Genomic DNA, 26,469 nt, shown 5'->3' with positions numbered 1-26,469 from the left:
CAACCTCTTCAGTACCTGCGAACTGAGACGAGGATATCGGTCTGTGATATCGCAAAGTGTTTCACCAGTGGGAATTATCGGGTCAGTTGCTGGACTGACGCCATTGGTGTCATTGTAAGGGTTGACAGTCCCCCACAAAGCGGAAGGTGTGTCATCGGAAGCAGAGTATACTCTGCGCATCAATGTTTTTCTTGCTGAGACGGCCGCAGTGCTTGCGGCCGAAGGGCAAGAGAAGTTCATCTCAACTACCGTATTGCATGACTGCAAGGAGGAGGGAAGTAGCTCATTCACAGAGACAGCTGGCTCGAAAACGTGAAAAGAATTGTCAATCAGATTGGCTGATGGAATGTGTTGAGATATCGTAATATCTCCTTGGATCGGATTCTGCACCAAGTGGTTTTTAAATGTCTTTTTCCCAAGGGGTGCTTCCGACAGATACCCCTCGTGACTGACTGCGTTGCAGCTAGCGTTAGGGAAAGACAGTGTGGTCGGTGGAGAAGGCACGGTAGCCTGTGACCATACCTGGTTGGTTTTCCAATCCATCAATGGGAGTAACCGATCCATCAAGTCTGCTCCCAGTAGCAGGGGTACAGTTTCGAGGCTAGTAACATACACAGGGTGGACGAGCGATATGTCCTTGAAGTGTAGTTTCAGCATGACGCTCAATGTGAGAGGCGAGGTAGTCTGAGTGACCCCTCGAAGTGTAGTGTCGCATCGTTCCACTTTTAACCAACGTTTAGTTGGCTTCAAAGCCCTTTTTAGATCATCAAACAATGTTTGAGAGATGAGTGATATTGTCGCACCCGAATCAATTAGCGCATGACAAGTTAAGCAGTCCTCCAGGACTGTTTCCAGGTATGGTCGTTTCGATTCGTGTTTAGTGGACATATTCCCCACAAAGTGAAGTGGTCTTTCGCAACAACGTGATGTGTCAATTCTGTTCAAGGTGGAAGCAGATTGACTTTTACGATTTTGAGTGGGCTTGGCTTTAACGAAGCGTTTGACCTTTTTCTTTGCAACCTTTGTATCAGAGTTTATAGACAAAGCCCGTGGGCTTGTTTCTTGGTCAATCGGGCCCTGGATAGAGTGAATTTTAACGTCCTTGCTATGGGTGTTAATTCCTGCGGACCTGGAGTCCGGTAATTCCCTGTCTAGTCCTTGTGACTTATCTTTTACCCTTTTCTCGAATGTTTCTCGCTTTAGTTCTTCACGTAGTGGAACTTCTGGAGAACATTGGTCTACGTTTTGATCATCCTTCAACCCTTTGTTACCCTTGTGCTCTGACACTTTGCGTGGATTGGGTGCAGGAACGTAGTGAACAGGTCGATTGTAGCGGTAGTTGTTTTGATGGCGACGTGCTTTACAGTTATTTCGACCGCGGAGGTTATTGGAATCATGGTTTCGTGGTAGAAACTGTTGTTGTGCGTCATCTCTTAACGCTCCAATACCTGATAATGCACCCTCTGACTGGAGTGAGTGCTCCTGGTCAAACTTCAAAACCGAGTGGTCAGGGCTCTTGGCGTTGCGAGCTTTTGATGCCTCAAAAGCTGTGCTTGCAAGCTCTCTGAGTTGTAAGATAGGCAAGCCAATGTGGGCTGCAGTGCCCAAGTAGGTAATGAAGGTGGGATACATGTTCGACAGGAACATTTGTTTAAATGGTAACAGGTCTTCCATGCCTGTTTCAGTGAGTAGGCCAAAGTAAGCTGAACGAAGCCTATGATAGTAAGCTTGTGGGTGCTCATTCCGAGCTTGTTTGACCGTGTTAGCCAGTGAGCTATCGTGTTTGCGAGTTGCAGAACCACTGAATTCTAATTTCAAAGCTGTGGCTAGTTTAGCGTAGTCATTTAGCACGTGTTGCTGTTGTAGGCGAATGAACCTTGTCACGTGTCTATTCGACGTTCGCTTCAACAGGTAAACCCTGTCAGAACCCGTAGCGTTCGGGTAGCCATCCAACGCGTCCTCCATTTCAGCTAGGAACGTCTCAGTATCGTTTGGCTGACCTGGAACGGGGTCAAAGGTGGGGAAATACTTGACGAGTTTGTCAAGGTATTCCACGTCAAGCGGGCGGAGAGGGTGGGCTTTATCCTGTGGGGAAAGTTGGGCCAAAAGGCCAAGAGGAGAAGCCAAGCTTTGGCTTTGTTGGCCAAGAGGCACCATATTACTCAGTGCCGAATGGCCAAGCGGAGAAGACTGGGGGACACCTGACGGAGGCAATGTCTGAAACCTATCGTCTTCACTTCTTTGAGTACCGGGCTCCGGTTGCTTGGATGGATAGTCACGCTGTAGAGCGTGACCCTTCTGGACTTCCTCCAGATGGTACCTAAGGGTGGTATTCTGCTGCATTGCAGAGTCCACTTGAGCGCTTAGAGTACTGATTTTGGACACGTGAGTGTCGCACTTGCTCCTTTCGGTCTCAAACTTATCTGTCATGGTTTGCAAATAGAGGTCTTGAGTACGGAGCGAGAGATTCAGTGATGAGATTTCTTCTGCTTGCTTAGAAATCCAGATTTCCATCTTCATCACCCGAGTTCTCTCATCATTCATTTGGTCAGCGACTTCAATGAGTTCTGCTGATTTGTCATCCAACTTCGTCCTTGTGTTCATCAACTGATCGTCTTTGGTCTGCAGAATTTTGAGTAGCGCCGTGTTACTCTGAGTAACGTTCAACAAAACTGCCTGCATGTTATCAAATTGCGCGCTCCTATTTGTAGATAACTCAACAGATTTATCTAGTTTGGAGTGGACCACCTCGTATTTAGTTTTGGCTAAATCGAGTTGTTCCTGGAGACGACGATTTTGTTGAAGAGTTTGTGCTCGTTCATCGTCATAAGTATTTGCAATTACTTTCAATTGTCCAGATTTCAAACGCAGTTCCTCGACTAGCAGAATGTTTTCATTTCCTGCTTTTGTCAATAGTGGCTCAGTTCTCTCCACCTGTCCCCCGATGTTAGCCAGTGAGCTATCGTGCTTTAGCTGTGCACGGTGGTATTGGACTGATGCCACATTTTTATGGCGATACATCAGTGCAAAAGTGGGGAGAACCGTCACAAAGCCTGTGTTTGATGGTTGATTTTGGCATATGGCATAATTAGGGTTGGTATCGCTGCTGAGGTCAGAGATCAATCCTTTTATGGGTGGAGGTTCACTACTTAGCGTAGGAGTGGTGACCACCTCCTTTGATAGCTTGCACATTATTAGAAAAATTTAGAGGAAATTTTTCACTAAATGTATTCAAAGTTTGGATTTGGAATTAATTGGAAGCTGCAAAGACAAGTTTAATCTATTTATAGATTTTGACAAACTACCAGTACTGTACCAGTAATGTGGAAGTTGGATGTGAATGAATTTGCAAAAGCAAATTGAATTAATTAATCAATGCCAATGATTAATACTACCTGTGTAGGCTATCTGGGTATTAAACTTTAATGAACATGAGATGTGGCTTCATCTAGGTTAATATGAAAAGTTTAAACGTGTCTCATTTGATTGGAAGAACATTAAATTATGTTCAACAATTTAACTTATTAAATTGAATGAGACGATAATCCATACAATCTCTGTTGATTGGATATCATATGTGTAAACAGTAGACCCAATGCTGGGCACATTCAACACTGTGGCACTTCTCCCTAAGGCCGAAACCACATGGGATTCCCGCTGGGCGGGGCTTCTGTCAATACTGGATTATTGAATGGGTTCTGAAAAACCCAAATTTTACTGATTGATCAATTTAATGATAAATCAAACCTGTATAGGCAATTTGTGAATAAAACTTTAATTAACCTGAGAAGTGCTTAATCTAGGTTAGTTTGGAAAAAGTTTGCAATGTCTTATTTAGAGAACTCAACAATTTGGATATTATTTAAAATATCCATTTCAGAATGTAAATGGCCAGATTTACACTTATTAGTTCAATTGGATAAGACATTGATATTCGTCTGGAAATCATAAGTAATGACTTGAGTGTGACCTGAATAATTCTTCATGAACGAATATTCTGGGCACACTTCAGCGGCCAATGATTTAACCCGCTGAAATCAAACGGAACTACCCGCGTGCGGGACTTCCGTTCCGCGAGGCGGAGGAATTTCAGCGTGGCACCAGAAAAGAAATGCTATTTTTCTTTGTTAGCTTTAGCACCTCGTGCCAGCTAACCCTCCTTTGTGCCTGAAAATGTAGCACGTAGGATTCCCTTGGCAAGGGAAAGGTTTTACTAATAACGTATTATGTTCAAACCCTTTTCGGCGTTTTTTGACGATGTTTTAACCGGAACACGCGGCAAACATGAAATGCACCAAGAGAGATAATATTATCGCTGGTCGAGCTATATCTCCTGAATTTCAATCGGCTGGCTCTTTGTCCTCGCTCGAGAAATTAATAATGACCTGGCCTACCCGCGTATGAGACGCGCCAGGCAGAAATAGCCCTGCGTTTGGCCAAACGCACTATTTCTCAGATTTCTATAAATTAGCTTTCTCAGCCTTTGGTAGAAATGTATTCGCTTATGTTGTCCACTGACTACGTCAGAGAACAACGTGGGGCGGGGAATCTCCGCGCACACACACAACAATGCTTGTCTATCACTCCAAAAATGTGTATAGTAAATTTGCTATATTATGGAATCTGCTTTTAAATTTTATACAGGCTGAATCAAAATGAAAGCCTCATTCTATCTTAGACTCCACACAACAGGGCATCAATATGTTGTGTCTTTGACTATGCCAGATTGATTGCTATGACATGCTATTCTATAAAATTATTTATCCGTAATTAATATTACCTGATTGAACTAATCATGTAAATATTAATTAACTAGAGAGGGACACCACGAAAGAATATTTATAGAGCTGTTATCTTTCGAATAAACTCTTAAAGATTTTGTAATATTTTACTAAATAGCCGTCACATTAATCGTCATTATATTCAGTCTCATCTGAAAGTTGTAAGTCCTTGATTATCTGCAAGAATCCTAGCTAACAAGTTGAACCAGCAATACAAAATTGGGTTTAATTATTTATTTACTAAATACCTAACTAATCACACAGAATCACACATATACAATTAGATCATAACTTGATCACAAATTACGTCATACAGAAAACGTCCCTAGCGGGCGGAATAGATATGACAGCTTGCTACACAAAGGGAGGGGCGGGATTTTAGTGAAAGAGCGGGAGATTCGGAACAGGGCAAAAGCTGTGCTCTCGTAAATATAGTTTCTTATGCATTCTAAATTACCGCCCATTTGAGAAAGAAAATGCAATACATATTTACTCTGAGCTGCGCTTCAGTAGGTTGGTGGTAGATGGAAGAACGTATCGCCAACCCGAGTCCTCTGTCCTTTGGAGAATGTCTCTGGTTGTCACGGGATACTTTGTAGTAACGTTGTGTGTGGAAGACGGGATACTCGGACTGTCCTTCCTAACCTGCGTTTGTAGCAGCTGTTGCCAACTCAACGGCTAGGAGATATCACTTCTGTAGTGAACACGAGTTCAAAGTTCATACCATTCACAATCAAAGTCCATGCTGATGTTGGCCTAGTTCTGTAGTTATTGTCTGAACCATCTTGACATCGGATCGTCATCCAAAATGTACCCGGAACAGGAAGTTACATTTTTGTCACTGGCTTTATATAGTGGAGGTAGAGGGGTGTGTCTGAAAAGTCTATTACCCAGGTCTCTTCACAGGGGCGGGCCCCTGGTTGAGCAGAAGCCAAATTTATGAAAACACAGATCTCTCATTTGGATGGTAAAATTACATTTCATCTCTTCACAAATAATCTCATATTCAAACATTTGAATTAACCTCTAACGAGCCTCTACCCCGGGTCCGGGATCACCCCCCATCCCCCCACACACTGATTAGCATAGCTAGCATAGCTTCACAAGTAGATAGTAGCATCTAAATATCATTAAATCACAAGTCCAAGACACCAGATGAAAGATACAGATCTTGTGAATAAAGCCACCATTTCAGATTTTTAAAATGTTTTACAGGGAAGACAAAATATGTAAATCTATTAGCTAAACACGTTAGCAAAATACACCACTTTTCTAACTCCATCAGTTTCTTACTCCATCAGGTGCTATCACCAATTCGGCTAAACTAAGATATTGATAGCCACTAACCAAGAAAAAACCTCTTCAGATGACAGTCTGATAACATATTCATGGTATAGGATAGTTTTTGTTAGAAAAAAGTGCATATTTCAGGTAGAAATCACAGTTCTACATTGCAGCTGCAATCTGAAATAGCGTTGGAAGCAGCCGGAATAATTACAGAGACCCCAGAGACCGACGTCAATTACCAAAAGAATCATCCTAAAACACTTCAGAAAAATAGACAGCCTACAGCAATCGAAAGACACAGATCTTGTGAATCCAGAGAATATTTCAGATTTCCTAAGTGTTTTACAGCGAAAACACAATATAGCATTATATGAGCGTACCACAATAGCCAGAATCACAACCGCATTTACCAGCTGTAAATGTTAGCGATCGTAACAACCCAACAAAAGATATATAATTTGACTAACCTTGATATACTTCATCAGATGACAGACCTGTAACATCATATTACACAATGCATATAGCTTTTGTTCGAAAATGTGCATATTTAGCAGCATAAATCGTGGTTATACTATGTAATCACTACAAACATTGCATGTATTCTGGCCGGCGCCATTTTGGATTAGCGCCTATTCTTATAAAAATACTATTCATAAACTTGACTAAAAAATATAAGTTGGACAACAATCGAAAGATAAATTAGTTCTTAATGCAATCGCTATGTTAGATTTTTAAAATTAACGTTACTAGACATATAGTGTGCGTTGCAGCCAGACCAGTGCCTGCAAAAGTGGCGCGCAAACACTATGACATTTTTCCACATAAATACGTAATAACATCATAAATAGTTCCTACTTTTGGACGAGCTTCCATCAGTATCTTGGGCAATGTGTCTTTTCTTCAAAAGAATAGTTGCTTTGTTGTAAAACGTCCTCTTCACCTTTGGAACTAGCTGCTACCATTAGCTATGTCGCACACACATGTCCAAATCCTCAAACTAGATACAAAGGAAATTCAGAAAAATAGCACTATACTCGCATAAACTGATATAAATCGGTTTCAAATAACATCGTTATGATGTTTCTAACACCTATATTTAATTAAATTACAGACGGATACATCTCTGGTCGATAACTGAGCGTTCCAAAATTTCATCCTGACTTCTTGCCAGGCGCCATGACGAACGAGACAAAGAAAGGTACTCTCGTTCCATCCGGCTTTATAACCTCGGACAGCTACGTAGACAGACCATTCCACTTCTCATTGGTTACTGACATCCAGGGGAAGGCGGGTGCAGTTCAATTCCAGCCATAGGATATACACAGGCTTTAAAACTGAACCCAGATCAGAGGATAATTCTCAGACCTTCGCAAGTCATGTCAGGATTTTTGCTGTAGAGGGAGTTCTGGGTCACCCACAGACATAATTCAAACGGTTTTAGAAACTAGACAGTGTTTTCTATCCAATATTAGTAAGGATATGCATATTGTACGATCAAGAATTGAGCAATAGGCCGTTTAATTTGGAGACCAAAAAATGCTAATGCGGAACAGCACCCCCTATAGTTGCAAGAAGTTAAACAACAATTCCATGTGAATCCGATACCTCTGACATTTATACTTTCCACAGTAGAGTTTGTCATTCTATCATTGATGAGAATGTGTCAGAGGGCAACCGAACTGACATAATATACCTTAAGTACCACCGCATATGTACAGTTGGTTGGATTACCAGAATATAGTTCATTTCCCCCAACTTCTGATGTTACCCAGAATCTCTATGTTAACCCATGGGTTTCCTTATGTCACATCAGTTATAGTGGGGAGAGAGAAAAAGGGGGAAAGAGGTATTTATGACTGTCGTAAACCTACCCCCAACCCAACGTCATGACAATTTTAAGAAGTTATTTATCCACTTTAGTTGTGGTACAAACCTTAACAAAACATATAGGCCTATGGGCTAGGCTACATGAGTGTGACAGGCCCCACGATTTGAAAAAGTAAAAAGAAATGGGCATCGTTGTGATAATATATAATTCACAAGTGATAGGCTAATAGTGTCACCCATCAGATTATTATTGATTTCATCTTGTCTTTACATATACTAAATAATATATATGTGAAATTTGTTTTGATTTAGAATGAACCATTATCATGCACCTGTATCAAAACAGGGGCAGCGGGGAAAAAATACATGTAATCTATGCACTTAAATAGCGAATGGAGAACGCTTTTCCCTGTGGTTTATTGTCATGCCAACCAGGTATACTGCTGTTTTAAAGAGGAGCAATGTGCTTAATATTAGGATAGTTGAAAAATAAATATAGTAGGCCTAGCCTACAGAAAGCTGATGCGATCCTCCTCTTTTTAATAGGGGCCATCAGTGTTTTCTCACGCAATTGCATTGCCTATAGAAATGTTGCGCAACATGAGCTCTCATGAAGTGTTTGATTTGATTTTCGAACCTTTTGCATTGATGTCAGAGTGATTAGAGGGACAATAGAGTGCTGAGTACCAGGCAGTTAGCAAGTTTGGTAGGCTACTAATGACCATCAGCAGCATCAGAGCTTGGAGAAGCCTAATTACCGTGACTAAAAGGTCACATGGAATTTGACTGCCATCATGACTCGTGACCGCCGGTGTGGCGGTTATACGGTCACCGTAACAGCCCTAGCCTTTTACCAATTTACCTATTACAGCTTTATCACCAACGTTTTTGTCTTCAATGCAATGTATTGACTTCTGCATCAAATCTATTGATGCAAACCTATACATCAATATCCTTAATGCATATATTTTGCATTGAATGCAATGTATTAACTTCTATGCATCCAATATCCAGTCTGTGGAGGTGGGAAAGAGGGGAGGGAGGGAGGGAGGGAGATAGAGGGGGGAGAGAGAGAAGGGAAAGGAGTGAGATAGAGGGGGGAGAGAGAGAAGGGAAAGGAGTGAGATCGAGGGGGGAGAGAGAGAAGGGAAAGGAGTGAGATAGAGGGGGGAGAGAGAGAAGGGAAAGGAGTGAGATAGAGGGGGGAGAGAGAAAAGGGAAAGGAGTGAGATAGAGGGGGGAGAGAGAAAAGGGAAAGGAGTGAGATAGAGGGGGGAGAGAGAAAAGGGAAAGGAGTGAGATAGAGGGGGGAGAGAGAAAAGGGAAAGGAGTGAGATAGAGGGGGGAGAGAGAAAAGGGAAAGGAGTGAGATAGAGGGGGGAGAGAGAAAAGGGAAAGGAGTGAGATAGAGGGGGGAGAGAGAAAAGGGAAAGGAGTGAGATAGAGGGGGGAGAGAGAAAAGGGAAAGGAGTGAGATAGAGGGGGGAGAGAGAGAAGGGAAAGGAGTGAGATAGAGGGGGGAGAGAGAGAAGGGAGAGGAGTGAGATAGAGGGGGAGAGAGAGAAGGGAGAGGGAGATAAAGGGGTATAGTGAAAGGAAAATAATTAATAGAATTGAGAGAGAGGTATTGAGACAGAGGGAGGAGGGAGAGAGCGAGCAGGGAGGGAGAGAGAGAGAGCGAGAGGGGAGGTAGAGAGGGCGGAGGCGGTGAAAGAAGGGGGAGATAGAGAGATAGAAGAGAGTGAGGGAGGAAGAGAGAGGGGGTGAGGGTGGAGGAGGTGAAGGATGGTTGATGCTAATCTTTTCCCATTTACTGCAATGTATTGACATAAACATCAATTGTTGACGCTCTTCTTTTCCTATTTTAATTTGGTTGACGCTTTTCCCATTTACTGCAATGTATTGACATAAACGTCAATTGGTTGATGCACTTCTTTTCCCATTTACTTTGATGTATTGACATAAACGTCAATTGATTGATGTTTCCCACCCCCAATTTACTTTTATGTATTGACGAACATCAATTAGTTGATGCATTATGTTGTGATGTTTTTTAGCAAAAACTTCAGAATTACATTTTCCTATGATATCATGTTGCACAGTAATTCAATTAAAATGCCTCTCACATTAACAACACAACAACTATTTAAACAAAGGAAGAAAGATTGAAGTGTACTGTAAAAATATAATTTCAAACATTTCAAAATAAGTGAGGTTTTAATGCCAAAGAATATGGGGAGAGTAGTGAAAAACAAAAACAATATGATACAAGATAACAAGACATTAGAGGCTACTCTGACTAGTTGGTGTATTTTGAAACAGCCCCCTCTATTCTACCAGTAATTAGGAGTCTTTGGTTTTGTGAATATTCTCTTTGAAATGTATTACCTAGTCATATAACACACACAGTGGGTATTACAACATAGAAGGATATGCACAGCTTGAAAGAGATTATTGGTGTGATTTTGTGTGTCACTAGGCAGGGTTATGAACTTGATATAACAACGGAGTCTACATTATTTACCGGAGTCATAAGAGGTTGACATAATAAGGGAAAACGGGAGCCCACCATAAATAATGCAGTCATATATCTCTTTGACTATGCCAATGGTAGAATACCTGCCAATACAAAAAACTCTCTCCTATCTACAAATTCTCATCCTAACACAGTATGCCTATATGTGAGTTAAAATGGATTGAACTTCTGAACTTCAAGAGGGACGGTGACTAACTAGTAAGTAGGATTTGGTGAGACATTTTTCATTTGTTGGATTAAATACTGTCTGTCTGTCAGAAGAAAGATAGCGTGAGGAGCATGCAGGGGGTTCTGTTTGCAGTGGTCACCAACGCGATGATCGCGATCGACTGGTCAATCTCCAAAGCATACCTAGTCGATCACCAAACATTTCTGTAAGAAACCCAACAATAAAGCGCTGTTGGCGGTAGGTGCACTTGATTCAGCAAACCCTAGCGCCGGGAATGCAAAGGTTTCCCATTTTGAACCATTACATGTGTCTGGAGTAGTGCTGTAACAGACCGTAGTTGATCCGTGATCTGTACGGATCACCCCCCACGGTTCGGCACGCATGTGAACCGCGGATCAATTGCAAAGTTTAACCATCATAGTGTGAAATACAGTTTTACTGCCGCTGTTCCCTAAATCTCGATGCAGAGTTGCAGTGAAAAGATAAAGACAAGTGTTTTACTCTGAAGCCTGACAGTTGATTTGATAATTTTTTTAAAGCAGTTGTGTGTACTGTTCACGTGAACGGGCATGTTGAATCCCAACGAATCAATCCTGGATGCTCGCGTTGCAAAAAGCAAAGAAGACTAAAGAGCAGTGACAGCCATGGCTAGCGGAGGAGCTGAAGAACTGGAAAAGCCTCCCGCTTCATTTAAGTCTTATGTACGGGAGCATTTAGGCTTCCCTGTCAAACATGATGACGGAAGAAGGGTGGTGGACAACACCATTACGCTGTGTAGGCATTGTGCCAGAAGAAAGCCATATGATCATGGAAATACATCGAGCATGGACACTCATTTAAAGCGTCATCACCCTGGTGTGTGTCAGTGACGGGAGCCAACTCAGCCAAGAGACAACAACTTCTCACCGCGGCATTTAAGCAGCCATTTGGTGCAGAATCATCGCTGCAGACATGAGTTTATCGCTGCAGACATGAGGCCATACTCTGTTGTGGAAAACAAAGGGTTTAAAAATATGGTGAAAGTGCTTGAGCCACGCTAGGAAATCCCCTCGTGCCCACTCCAGTATGAAGATCGTGCCAGATCTTTATGAACAGGAAAATATCTAAATTGTCGACAAATTATCCAAGGCATCCTCTGTTGCCCTCACCAAGGCAATGGAAAGCTACGTGACTGTGACTGCTCACTACACCACAGAGGAGTGGGATATGCGAAGTCCAGTGCTACAGACACGCCCCTTCTATGAGAGTCATACATGCACAAATCTGGCGCAAGTACTGCTGGGAGCAGTAGCAGAGTGGAAGCTAGAGAGGCCCAATTGAGATATTTCTATCACCACAGATAATGCCAAGAACCAAGTAAATGCAGTGATAGAAGCTGGACTGGGGCCACAGTCCCAAACATGTGATCTATTTAGCATCCCAAAGGGGAATCTCAGTGAACCAGATGGACCGCCTCCTTGGGAGGATCAGGAAGGTGGTTTCCTTTTTCCACCAACGCACAACAGCTGCTCATGTGCTTAAGACCAAGCAAGAAATGTTACAGCTACCGACCCACAAGCTCATACACCATGTCACAACAAGATGGAACTCCACTTATGACATGTTGGAGAGCTATCTGGAGCAGCAGACAGCTGTGTACTCTGCACTGACAGACAAGACCCTGAAAAAACATAAAGACATCGTCACCTTGTCTGATGATGACGTGAAAGTGGCAGGGGAGGTCCTCCAGGTGCTCAAACCTCTCAAAACGGTTAAAAGCCTATTGAGCACTGAACCTGCACCGTCTGTGTCCATGATCCTACCTCTGAAAACAAGGATTCTACAATCCATGGCCCCAAGTGAGGAAGACAGCACCATCACTAGAGATGTCAAGGCTGACATTAGAGAGGACCTGAACCCCAGATACCCCCCTAATGGTCACGACTACCTTCATAGATCTACTGCACTGGATCCAAGGTTCAAGTCCCTGTCTCACCTAGACCCTGCCCTACACCGGAGGACATACAGTGATCTCACCACTGAGATTGTGGCCACTGAAGAGGTAAAAAAATAAAATAAGAGTGAATTACTTAATAAATATACTGCAGTCTAATCTTAATCTATGCTATTGCTATTAGAATCATCCATTTTTTATTTGGAATAATAATGGCTTTTATTAAAATGTTATTGCCACAATTATAGTTCTATGAAATATGAAAATAAATAATTAGTTAGTTTAATAGTCATTTTTTATGCAGGGTCAAGCCACAGAGCCGACAGGAGCAGATTCAGAGGCATCTCCTCCACAAAATAATTCGGTCATGAAGGAGCTTTTCGGGGAGACCTTTGCGAGCAAGGACACAGGCAAGATGTTTGCCAACACCATCAAAAGAGGAGGTGGCATCCTACAAGGCAGCAAGTGGCATTCCAGTGGATGGTGATCCACTGGCATGGTGGAAAAGCAATGAGTGTAAATACCCTCACATTGCCATGATGGCAAGACGCTACCTGGCTGAGCCTGGCACTTCAGTTCCTTGCGAGAGGGTGTTCTCCACGGCAGGGGACATAGTGATAGCAAAGGGGCTCTACACTCTCCCCAGACAATGTAGACATCCTCATCTTTTTGAAAAATAATTTGAAATTATAAGCTCAGGTCTGCTTTGCTTTCTTTCTTTTTTTAACTTTTGTTTGATGTGGACACAGGCTATTTTTTCATTCACTATTGTTAAAAAATATTGAATATTTGATTTCAACATTGAAAAGTTCCTTGCTTTAAGTGTTCTTTAAGTAATACATTGAAAGCAAAGTTATATTTGTCTCTTTTGTCTTTGTCTTTTTTTTTCAGATCCGGAAAAATTATCCGATCCGTGACTCAAAACCGCGATCCGATCTGTGAGTTTTGTGATCCGTTGCACCACTAGTCTGAAGGTTTTACTCCACCTACCCGGCAGGTCCAGAGAGCAAATCAAGTGCACCTATAGGCCTACCACTGGCCAATCAGATAGCTCAGATTCTTGTGTCTGCACAGTTTCTTCGAGCCATAGACTGTAAAAAGAAGCCTTGAACGTACAGCAAAGTTGATACTGTGAGATTTCAAAACTTTTAAACCCATGACCAGAGAGACTCAACAAATACAGCAAAGAGCTGCTGTTTTTATGAGTAAGTTCACATTTAAGTTGTTATTCAGCATTGTCAACAATTTGTTCAACGCTTTTATAAGCCACTCATGATACAACCAGCAGTGCAGCTGCAATGAATGACTATCGCAAAGTGTTCCGATAAGCTTGCATTGTTGTTATTAGTGGTTTACCGCTTTTTACATATTGAGGAATATTTCACTTTCTCTGGTCATAGCAGTAACAACATGAACTGGCGCATGAGGCAGAAATAATGCAGCGCAACTTGAGTTTTGCCATCAGCTGGAAGACTGTAGCCCCTTTTCTCAGTGGAGGGATGGTGAGGTATGCTCACTCAGCTGTGCCTCACAAGTAATGCAACAAATGATCTATTACCAGTGTGATCATATACCACTTTTTTTTTTAAATGGCCTGGCAGGAAGCAAGAAGCTTAATTACAGTCCATTAGGGACAGACCTCACATGGACAGACTTTGCCTCTCTGAATCATCTCTTCTCCCTAGAATCAACTGACCTGAGGTGAAACACTCACATATAAAATACATATATTTTCCTTTTTGGCTAGGTGACATGAGGACGCAGATCATAAAGATAGATGCAACATTCTCTATATCGCAGAGAGCTTTAAAAGGGACATTCATGTTACTTCTAAACATCTGTTATTCATGTCACGTCTACTATTAGTAAATGCATTGTCAATTTACTCTACAGAACCTGTGTACACGCAAACATAATCCCAGCTGGCAGAGGCACACATAGGGAATGGGGCCGGGAGGCTAGTGTGACCATGGTTACTTACCGTCTTTGCATGCGAACTGTATGCACTCGACTCATCTGTACATAAAGGCTCACCTCTCTCCAGGGACAAGGACATAGGCAGCATAATCAAATCACTCTGCATTTGATCTGATGGGGAGAAAGTTCCTGGCATACAGATTGAGTTTCAGCTCTGTGCATGCCTCCCAATGGGATGTGAACAAACTGTTGGGCTAGGGATATGCAAAAAATAACAGGGAAAAACAGAACTGACACCCACGGATGATGACTGTCATATTTACCCTCCTGTCTGCTGGCATGAGAAACGAGGAACTGTGCTCTCCCTGGGGCCCTACACCACGATGGGATGAGGATGAGGAAGCCATCAGGATGGCTGGGTGGTTACATAACGGCAGTAACGCCAGTACCCCCACAGCATTTGACTGATAGCAGTAATGCTGTCAGAGTGGGCCATGCCATGTTGAAGACATGAACTAACACTATGGGGGAGTAAGCATGAGAAGTGGGTAAGTGTGTGTATGAGGTGATGAGAAGGTGTGGAGACAGTTCATCAGTCCGCACAAATCCGAAAGGACTAGAGGGAATACATGCATACACTCTATGTTGACGATTCTCCTTCTCTATTGGCAAAGGTTACAGTGATTACTGGAGCTAGTGTGGTTTGGTTTCAATAGCTTACTGTACATGCAGTGTTACATAAGTCGTATGTTGATTCGCGGGATTTACATCTCAATGTTATTTAAACATTGTGACCCGTCTCCTGTTTCCTTTTGCTTGTTTTTTACAACCTGTTCAAATAATTGTTACAAAAACAGATGTAAAATCCAGAGAAGTCTAGTTGGTTAGTAGAGCAATAGAAAAATAAACCTGATATACAATTAACTTATTTTCACCTTGTTTGTTGGACGTAGGCTAATGTGCTTGGTCTGCAATCCTCTGATTAAGCTTATCCTCAGTTTATAAAGATGTCAGCAAAAGCTCATTTTAATAGCATAGAGCTGTTTAATTCATTACCAAATGTAAACTTAACTATGGAGTGAAAAGGAAAAGAAGCTTGAGGTAAATTTGTAGGTTTATTTTACACAACTAATTATGCAATAAATTAAAAGCCCCCATGGGAAACACACTAGAATATAAAAGTGTTTAAACTACAGCACGTGATTTTCCCCTAACATGGAGAAACATACTTTAAAAATATTACCAAGGAACCACTCTTTTGCTTATGTCAACAGAACTGTCTCAGACGTTCAGGCAACACACTGAGCAATACTGAGTAAGGAATAGAATAGACGAATGCCAGACAAAACAGCAGGAAAAGAAAGTAATCAGCTGATTGCTTTCCTCACTATTCCAGTTCTGAAACAACCTGCTGTAATAGAAACCAAATACAAAGAAAGCAAAATAATACCTAACAAACCTCTAGCCTTACGTTGATCGGAACCATGTGGGAGATGCACGATTGTCACCACATGGGGGGTTTTAATGGTCTGGATGAATAACCCAAAAGTTGATATCCTCTTAGATATACTGTTTATCCCAGAACTCACCATATAATGTGGCTTGAATAAACCCAGACAGTGACAACTAACACAAAGTAACAATGTTCCAGCAGCAGCAGTGAGACAACAGGGTGGTAATAAACATCAATGATGTATCCCTGTCACTCTGCCAATGTAGTGATGTTGAGACAAACACTCAGGTGCACTGTGCAACCTGATTTAACAGGCAGCACAAACCCTTCTAGTACACACGTCGGTCGTTCTGTCTCTCTGTCTGTCTGTCTGTCTGTCAGGGCATCCATTCCCGTCTCATCTTCTCGCAGAAGGATGGCGTTTCAATGTCACTAGACGCCCCCCTTCTGAGTCCCAGCTGTCAAGCCCCCTAGTCATTACATCCCCCGGCCCCCTCCCTCCATTTTGTTCTGTCAGGGTGGATGAGGTCTGACTACAGGTGACAGCTCGGGGTGCTCCTGGGAATGTCAAGCAGCTGGAATACAGCAGGAGGCCACGTTAGGGAGGAAGGTGAAATCAGGACACAAACTGACTAAACCATGCCGGGGCCTCCCGAGTGGCACAGTGGTCTAAGGCACTGCATCACACTGCTAGCTGTGTCACTAGAGATCCTGGTTCGAGTCCAGGCTCTGTCACAGCTGGCCGCGACTAGGAGACCCACGGGGCGGCGCAAAATTGGCCCAGTGTCGCCCGGGTTAGGGGAGGGTTTGGCCGGCATGGTTGTTCCTGTCCCATCGCGCTCTAGCGACTCCTGTGGCGGGCCGGGCGCAATAGCCAGGTGTACGGATCTGAAAAGGAGGGTGTAGGGATCGAGGCATCCTAAATGTACACTCCCTTCCATATGTATTTGGACAGTGAAGCAAAAAAAAAATTTGGGCTCTATAATCGAGCATTTTGGATTAGAGATGAAAATACCCCCAAAGATGGTGATTTTCATACATATCTGTTTAACCTTTTAGAAATTAAATCACTTTTTGTATCTAGTCCCCCCCCTCCCATGGAAAGCCACAAGTATTTGGACAAATTCACTTATAGGGTATTAAAGTAGTCAAAAGTTCAGTATTTGGTCCCGTATTCCTTGCAAGCAATGACTACATTTACATTTACATTTAAGTCATTTAGCAGACGCTCTTATCCAGAGCGACTTACAAATTGGCTTGTGACTACAAAATGGTTGGATGCATTTGCAGTTAATTTTTTTTGTGTTCTGGCTCGTGATACACTTTGAATACCTTTCGATAAATAGAAGCATTAACCTGTCAGTTAAGCCAAATCATGACGGCATTTTGATTCCCTTCCCAACCTCCCCCTGGTTAAGAAATGCCAGTATTTATTTATTAATTCATATGTATGCAGGCACCATTTCTGGCTCTAGCTGTAAGGCAACATGTGAAACCAGGAAAGACAAAGCCATTCTAATATTCACACTCATAACACAACTGCAACAGATTTCCAGATCAGACTGCACTCTGCATTTCAGACCATGCCTGCCTCAATTATAACTGAGTGAGCTCTGACATGAAAGCTGTGAAACGGGGAGGGATGCCTGTTCACTTTGTAAATTCTAACCATTATAATAGAATGCACAGGCAGGTGCCAGGGCATGGTGGGGAACATAATATTGGTAAAACTATACGAGGCTGGAGGTGACAATCTCTTTCTAATTAGGAGCACAATGGGGATAACAGGGATAACAGGGACAATGGTGACAGAGTAACTGAAAAATATGAGAGAGAAACCATGCCTATTGAGAATTTGTTTGTGTGTGTGTGGATGTGTGAGTTCACAGAGAAAGAGAGCGAAAGAGAGAAAGCAATAGAGTGGAAGGGAAGGAAGCCGAAAACCCCACTGTGAACAGACCACATCATTCGCTTTTTCCTTCCTGTCTACGTCAATGAAAGTATATATATTTCTTTGTCAAAGACCAGACTAAGGCCAACCTGTTATTGTGTGGACTGTAATCCGGCCAGTCGATAATACGTAACCAAAACCTCAAACATATACAGGTAATTATTTTCTAACAAAAATACGATTTTTATGTTTCAAAGGGATGGTTGATTTTTAAATCTACACTACATGACCAAAAGTATGTGGACACCTGCTCGTCTAACATCTCTTTCCAAAATCATGTGCATTATTATGCTATAACAGCCTCCACTCTTCTGGGAAGGCTTTCCACTATATGTTGGAACATTGCTGCAGGGACTTGCTTCCATTCAGCCATGAGAGCATTAGTGAGGTTGGGCACTGATGTTGGGTGATTAGGGCAGGCTCGCAGTTGGCGCTCCAATGCATCCCAAAGGTGTTCGATGGGGTTGAGTTCAGGGCTCTGTGCAGGCCAGTCAAGTTCTTCCACACCGATCTCAACAAACCTTTTCTGTATGGACCTCGCTTTGTGCACGGGGGTATCGTCATGCTGAAACAGGAAAGGGCCTTCCCCAAACTGTTGCCACAACGTTGGAAGCACAGAAGCATCTAGAATGTCATTGTATGTTGTAGCGTTAAGTTTTTCCTTCACTGGAACTAAGGGGCCAAGCCCGTACCATGAAAAACAGCCCCAGACCATTATTCCTCCTCCACCAAACTTTACAGTTGGCACTATGCATTGGGGCAGGTAGCGTTCTCCTGGCATCCGCCAAACCCAGATTCATCCTTCGGGCTGCCAGATGGTGAAGCATGATTCATCACTCCAGATAATGCATTTCCACTGCTCCAGAGTCGGCAAGTTTTACACCACTCCAGCCGACACTTGGCATTGCACTTGGTGATCTCAGGCTTGTGTGCGGCTGCTCGGCCATGGAAACCCATTTCCCGAAGCTCCCGACGAACAGTTCTTGTGCTGACGTTGCTTCCAGAGGCAGTTTGGAACTCTGTAGTGAGTGTTGCAACCAAGGACAGACGATTTTTAAGCTACGCGCTTCAGCACTCGGCAGTCCCGTTCTGTGAGCCTGTGTGGCCTACTTTGCGGCTGAACCGTTGTTGCTCCTAGACGTTTCTACTTCACAATAACAGCACTTAAGCAGAAATTTGACAAACTGTCTTGTTGGAAAGGTGGCATCCTATGACGGTGCCACATTGAGCCACTGAGCTCTTCAACTACTGCCAATGTTTGTCTATGGAGTTTGAATAGCTGTGTGCTCGATTTTATACACCTGTCAGCAACGGGTGTGGCTGAAATAGCTGAATACACTAATTTGAAGCGGTGTCCACATACTTTGTGTATATAGTGTATTTTACATTGGCCTTGGCTGATCGAGCCAGACAGTTTAGAAAAGGGATACTTCGGATTTTGGCAATGATACCTTTTATCTACTTCTCCAGATTCAAATGGACTCGTGGATACAAGTTTTATGTCTCAGTGTCCAGTATGAAGGAAGACTGAGGTAGTTTTGCGAGCCAATGCTAACTAGCATTAGCACACTGACTGGAAGTACATGGGTATCTATGGGTATCTGGTGGATACGCATAGACTTCCAGTCATTGGGCTAACGCTAGTTAGCAACTTCCTCCAAACTGCACGCAGAGACAAAAATGGTATCCAGGAGAACATCTGACTCTGGGGAAGTAGATAAATGGCCTCAGTGCCAAAATCTCGAAGTATCCATTTAAAAACTGTCTGGATCGATGTAAAATATACTATATATACAAAACAACATTGTAGTTACTCCACAATACTAACCTAATTGACAGAGTGAAAAGAAGGAAGCCTGTACAGAAAAAATATATTCCAAAACATGCATCCTGTTTGGCACTAAAGTAAAACTGCAAAAAGTGTGGCAAAGCAATTAACTTTTTGTCCTGACTACAAAGTGGTATGTTTGTGACAAATCCACTCTCCATACTTTCAAGCATAGCGTTGGCTGAATCATGTCATCGGTATGCTTTTAATTGTTAAGGACTGGTGAGTTTTTCAGGATAAAAATTTATGGAATGGAGCTAAGCAAAGGCAAAATCCTAGAGGAAAACCAGGTTCAGTCGGCTTTCCACCAGACACTGAGAGATGAATTCACCTTTCAGCAGGACAATAACCCAAAACACAAGGCCAAATCTACACCGCAGTTGCTTACCAAGAAGCCAGTGAATGTTCCTGAGTGGCCGAGTTACAGTTTTGACTTAAATCTACGTCAAGACCTGAAAATGGTTGTCTAGCAATAATCAACAACCAATTTGACAGATCTAGAATACTTTTGAAAATAATAAATGGGCAATTGCTGTACAATCCAGGTGTGGAAAACTCTTAAGAGAATTACCCCAAAAGACTCACAGCTGTAATCACTGACAAAGGTGATTCTACAAAGTATTGACTTATGGTGTGAATAATTACAGTACGTAAATTAGATATTTATGCATTTCATTTTCCATAAATGTGCAAAAATGTCTAAAAACTTGTTTTCACTTGGGTGAGAGAAAAATGTGTTTAATCCATTTTGAATTCAGGCACTGTAAAATCCATACCATTAACATGCATGACCATTAATATACATTGAGGTTTTCATTAATAATGGAGAGTTCGATGCATTCTGATGACAGCCACAGGAACCTGCTTGATTGCCTTACTAATAGCATATTGTAATTCCTGCAGCCATGCAAGAAATTATGAAGAAAGACAAGGCATAAGGTAGACCCCCTACCGTATCTATGTGTCGTTAGCTATTGTGATGGTAAGATTGTGTAACCACGAATGCTACCAGGTCATTCAACTCACCTACTACATAACATCTGACCTATGGACAACAATCAACATTGCAAAAGGTACTGCACAGTCTTTCATATCTCAAGGGCAAGCTTCTTATCAATAACAACACTTTCCGTCTCCCTCCTATGGCTGTACCCCATCACACTCAAACTGCAGCACAACTTCTGCATACGGAGGCAACAATGGCCGAGGATAATTGGCTGGCACAGGGAAGGTTTCTCTAAAGTTTATTGGCACTTGGCGGCCCCAGCAAGAGTCTCTTAGGTGTAGGAGCATTGGGACGAGCCCAACAAAACCCTTGCCTGTCTCAACTCTGCAGCAATTTGACTCAAGCTAGCATCAGAGGAGCTTTGGGGGAGATGCCTGGGAATGGGAGAAAATTGGAAATGCAGCAGAGTAATAATGGAGTGATAGGGTGGGGGGTTGGGGGCAGGAGAGAAATTGTTATTGGTTTGAAAATCTGGTTGACATGAGGGGAGAGAGGCAGTTGTGTCGTGGTGAAAGAGGAAGGATAACGGCACAGCAGGGGGGATTCTTGAGAAGGAGAGGCTGGAGGAAGAGAGAGAGATAGTATATAGTTATAGATAATAGCCTCTCTGATACTTCCTATGGATGTTAAGGGTCAGTAGGAAAGACCCTTAACATCCATAGGAAAAAACATCCTGGGGCACTTCACCCACTTTGACCAATTCTCTGTCCTTCCCCTGTCCAATCAGGAGGTACCACTCTCTGTCCTCCCCCTGTCCAATCAGGAGGTAACAGACTGGCATGGTGGTGGGTGGCAGATGGCAACAAGCTGACCTTTAATGGCAGAGACACTTCACTAGTGGCTGTGAGATGTGAGATGATCAGGCGATGACAGAGAGGTGCTGCTTGACAAGCTTTCAACCGCGAGGAAATGTTCCGCGCAGCCAGGCATGCTGCAGGGAAAGAGAGACAGTGACACAGAGGGACAGGGAGAGAGAGACAGTGACACAGAAGGACAGGGAGAGAGAGACAGAGACAGAAGGAGAAGGAAGGACGTGAAAGAAGGACTGAGGGAGAAAAAGAGACTAAAATAGATTGGGTGCATGAAGGGAAAGGGACAGAAAGAGAGCGAGAGAGAGGAAAGAGCAAGAGAGAGGAAAGACAAAGCGAGAGAGCGAGAGAGAGGGACCTGGAGGGATACTGAGTAAGTCACAGTGATAGAAGCAGGGATGCCTTTTTCTGAACCAATTACAATCTGCCAATGAGGGATGTGCTCTTCCCAGACAGGGCCAGTGAAGGGAAATCATTCAGAGGGTTCCAGGATCCCGGGCTGCAGAGAACCATGGGGACAGGACCTGGGACCTGGGACTGCAGTATAGATTCAGTAGTTTTAAGTTCCTCGGCATCCACATCACAGAGGACTTGACAAGGACCAACAACACCACCACTCTTGTCAAGAGGGTGCAACAGCGTCTCTACGTCCTGGGCGGCTGAAGAAATTCCTCTCCAAATACTACCGCTGCACCATCAAGAGCGTCCTGAGCGGTTGCATCACAACCTGGTACGGAAATTGCTCCGTCCACGTCCGCAAGGGCCTCCAGCGGGTGGTGAAGACGGCCCAGTACGTCACTGGGATCGTGTTCCCACCCATCCAGGACATCTACTCGAAACGGTGCCTGAGTAAGTCCGGCAGCATCATCAAGGACCCCGCGCACCCCAGCCACGAGCTGTTCAACAGACTTATCATCGGGCAGATGATATTGGAGCATGAGATCTGATACCAACAGTTGAGGTCTGATACCAGACAGTTTCTATCTACAAGCCATCAGACTGCTGAACACTTGAACTGATCACCTGCTCTGATTCTCCGCACCTTAACACACACACATCACAACTGCTGCTACCAGACTCTTATTATGATTGTTAAATACTGCACAATAACACATGCCCCCAATCCCCACTTCCCCAATACACATGTAAATATTGGACTATAAATTGTGCCTGTATTATACATATGCTAAAATGTTTATTCTATTCTACTGATATTTTATTAGTTCTTATTGTTGCTGCATTGTCGAGAAGGAACCTGCAAGCAAGCATTTGTTTGGACGGTGTATACCATGACTATCCCGTACACACGACTAACAAAACTTGAAACTTGAACTTGAAAGGGACGGATGGCAAACAACTCCATGACTGACATGGAACTCACAGAGGAACTCACAGAGGAAGTACACTTTGGGTTGAAGGTTTAAACAGCACTCTCTCTATAGGGCAGAAGAGTTTATACAAAAGAGAGGGAGAGATTGCAGGCATGCGTACCTGTCAGTGTGTGTGCACGTGTACACGTGTGTGCTTTTGTCCTTGCGGAGTGTGCACGTGTGCCTGTCTGCCTGCCCCTGGCTCCTGGGGGTTCACTCAGGGTCCTCTCTTTAACCATGCTCATCACCTTTCACTAATGCAGCATGGCGTCGTTCTGTGAGCCTGACTGAGGACCAGCTAATGAAGGAACAATGCACAAGTCAATGTGCTTCTCTCTGGGCTCAAGGCCCCAGTCAATTGTAATAGGCTGTGTGAAGTGAGTGAGAGAGGGAAGAAATAGGCTATGAGAAACCTAATTTAGTATCATCTGACATCCATCACAGTATGTCTAGTCCTTTTTCAAGCTAAGTGTCTTCTTCACAAGGAACAGCATATAACCCGGGCAAGTTGAAGTGGAAATGTGTCATTTAATTTTTCAACTGCGGCAGCTTTATAATCGACCGTATGTATTCATAACATCAATCCATCACCAGGGCAACAGCATACTTAACTAACCATGGTCAACCCACAATCCTTGATCTATATCTTAAATCATGTATTTTTAACTGTTTTACCTGAAACATTATGGGTATTTTTGAAGAGACTGGAATGAGTCGGTCTTGAATCTATGACAATAACCTTCTCTGAAAAGTTTTGTTTTTAAAAGAATACTCTGTTTGCTTCATCATTTACATGGCCTTTTCTTCTGTTCAATTTCATGTCTAAAGCATGGCTCTTTAAAAGAATTCTATAAAACATCCGGCCTCAAATCTCACACCTACTGATAAACTTCAAACGTTGATACCTTTGATTGTTCGTTATTTTTCTATGAGTCGGTGCATAAACAAGGTGTTCAATATGCTGAGTAACAACATGCTCTAGTGGAAAAGGTACTGAAGGTACTTCAGACAAATGGGCCTAACATATGGGGAGAATCTCAATTGCATACTCCTCGCTTCCTCTCTCCTCGCCTCCTTCTCAAAACTCATTCTCAAAATCCCTCCCCTCTTCTCCTCCATTGGTTTTTGAGGAGACAAGGAGAGGACAAGAGGAGTATGCAAATGAGATTCTCCCATTGAAGTGTTATCTGCTGCATCATGACACTGTTAATGGCTTCATAATGATGTCCTCTTCCTGACTGTTAATGAGACCACGGGAATGCTTCTGCGGGAGAAAAAACACAACTGCATGAAAAAGTGAGAAGTGATATCAAGGAAATAGAAGAGGGATAGACAGGGTCGAAGATGTTGCTACTAATTCATTATTTCAGGTAAACACATCAACTTCAGGTTCGTTGTTCATGCCGATGTGTTAGTAAATGCTCATTTGGATTATAAAAAGAGACAGCTAATGGCTTTGACTTACTGAATAAAACATGCATAGAACCAGTATTTATTTTTCAGTTCTATGGAAAATGTGTTTATATAAGGATAGCTTGTACGGCGCATCATCAGCAAACAAAGCACAGACCATACAAAGAAATACACTAGTCTTACTATACAAAACAATGAATAATTTTCTGTATAAAAAAGGATATATTTAAGTACAACGTACACAAAAACCTTGAAAATAGTTCACCTTTATCCTTATACAATCACAATGCATGTTTACAAAAGCACAGTAGCAGTAATGATTAGGCTAGTCATTCATCTAACTGCATTTGCATTCAGTCTGAGGATTCGGAACAAACTGTTGAGAAAATATTACATGTATATTGGCAGTGTATTGCTATTGAGAACCATACCACATATATAAAACCCAAAGTGGACAAACTGACATTTCTCTGGGAGTCATTTCTGTGTACAAATGTTTGATGGAATTAAAATGGAGGGTAAGTGGGGTGATCTGGTGTTGTAAGCTGATAACAGAGTGTGTACAGCTCAAAAGGCATTCACACCCGCGGTGCCCCTCCTTTCTCTCCTCTATCACCAGACGTTGTGCTGGAAGGCATTCTAGGGCATAATTAACTCTTCAGACAAGCTGTAAATTCCCATCTCCCTCCCTGACTAGGATGACTCAGAGATTGACTTATTGAAAAAATACCATTTAGGTTTCCATCTCCAAATTAGACACAGCAAAAAAATCTCACCGGATAATGCGCACTGATAATAACACTCATTTTGAAATGAAAAAACGGCCTTCACTTATCCCAGCAACAGGTGATCATTACCAGCCAAACGCTCACCCTCCTCAGTCACAAACAAAAAAACGACTGCACTCTGGGTACAAAAAAAATAATTAGACAGATCAAACATTGCACAACATCAATGAGGTTAAAAATAGAGAGTAATGAGAGATTCGATTAGCTACACATTGAGAATATGGGTAGAAAAGAAAGCAATCCTTCTTCATAGAGCTACATCTGATTAACCCGAGTGAGTTAACCTCCTGGGTAATATTACTGATCGTCTACTCAGAGCTCATAGTTGTACTGCAGAAGCGGTCACACTAGACCAGGAACAAAACGACGTGAAAAAAGGCATGATGCAGCCTACTTCGGCACATTCTCCATCAGTCCTCCTTCATTTTAAGGACCTGTCATACTGCCCTCTCAAACGCTCTCTCTCCATCTCACAGAAAAATCAATCATACGTCATAGTTCTGTCATAAGTTGAAAGTGTTGTAGCAGTGGACAAAGTGACAGCCCAGTGTTGGATTGCTTTTTCTCAAAGCAATAAAAAGGGCCTCCAACTGTTCTTCCGTGAGTCCAAGAGTATTAATTATGTATTTTCGTACAAAGTGCCATGATGACGGGCAAGCGAGACCAGAGATTGTACCTGCCTTTTCACTTACTTGGTAACAAGTTTCATAGTACAAGTATCCCATAGAAGTAGCAGAGAGAAATCAATGTAACCACTAAGTTGTGTGAATCAGTGGTAAGAGTCCTCTTTGGTGGGTACAGCTCTGAACAACACCAGCCAATACTTTACTCAGCCCTGAGCGTCCACCAGTCCAGTCAGTCAGTGTTATCCCATGGATGAGAGTTTTGACAACTGTACATCCATGCTGATTAAGGCACACTATTTTCACCTCCTTGTTTGAAGTCTGTATAAATAAAACAAACATTCACTGAGATATTAGTAGAAAGCAACAGGAGAAGAAGACTGACAGATGCACACAAAGAGATAAGAAAAAGATGAACACCAACACAATAAGAGCCACAGAGTAAAGCTAAATACATAAGGTGGGATAGACATGGGTAAACACAGCCAATCACACAGATCAATGCTCTTGTGCAGACACACAATAACAGAGATAAGAGCTCTGAGCTGACCTTCGCGATGGATGGGGCTGTCAGAACATCACAGTCTCTGGTTCGGGTTCTGAGTGGCGGCTGGTCACATGGCGATGACCCTGGAAGTGGACCGACTCTTTGAGGCCCTCCCTGGAATGGTGCAGGCTGGGAGTAGACTTCAGTAGACTAACTGAGGAGAACAGGCCTAAAGCAGGAGAAGATTGGATAGGGATTAGAAATATCCTTACATAATCTAAAGCAGGGGTG

General features: G+C 42.8%; 1 protein-coding gene across 2 annotated transcripts in view; it reads right to left on the bottom strand.

Annotated features, from left to right (window-relative positions):
* Window positions 1-24,336: 24,336 nt before the first annotated feature.
* igsf9a (immunoglobulin superfamily, member 9a) overlaps window positions 24,337-26,469 on the bottom strand; it is a 28,117-nt gene continuing 25,984 nt past the window's right edge. For both annotated transcript variants that reach the window (XM_071350496.1, XM_071350497.1), the window contains exons 21-22: window positions 26,242-26,407; window positions 24,337-26,012 (exon numbers count right to left, since the gene is read on the bottom strand). In XM_071350496.1, the coding sequence (XP_071206597.1) occupies window positions 26,262-26,407 (146 nt within the window). In that variant the 3' untranslated portion in view covers window positions 24,337-26,012; window positions 26,242-26,261. The remainder of the gene's footprint in view (window positions 26,013-26,241; window positions 26,408-26,469) is intronic.

The sequence above is a fragment of the Salvelinus alpinus genome, chromosome 18 (assembly GCF_045679555.1).
Source record: "Salvelinus alpinus chromosome 18, SLU_Salpinus.1, whole genome shotgun sequence".
NCBI lineage: Eukaryota > Metazoa > Chordata > Actinopteri > Salmoniformes > Salmonidae > Salvelinus > Salvelinus alpinus.
Note: the sequence above shows the minus strand (reverse complement) of the source record. Positions and strands in the feature narration are given on the sequence as shown.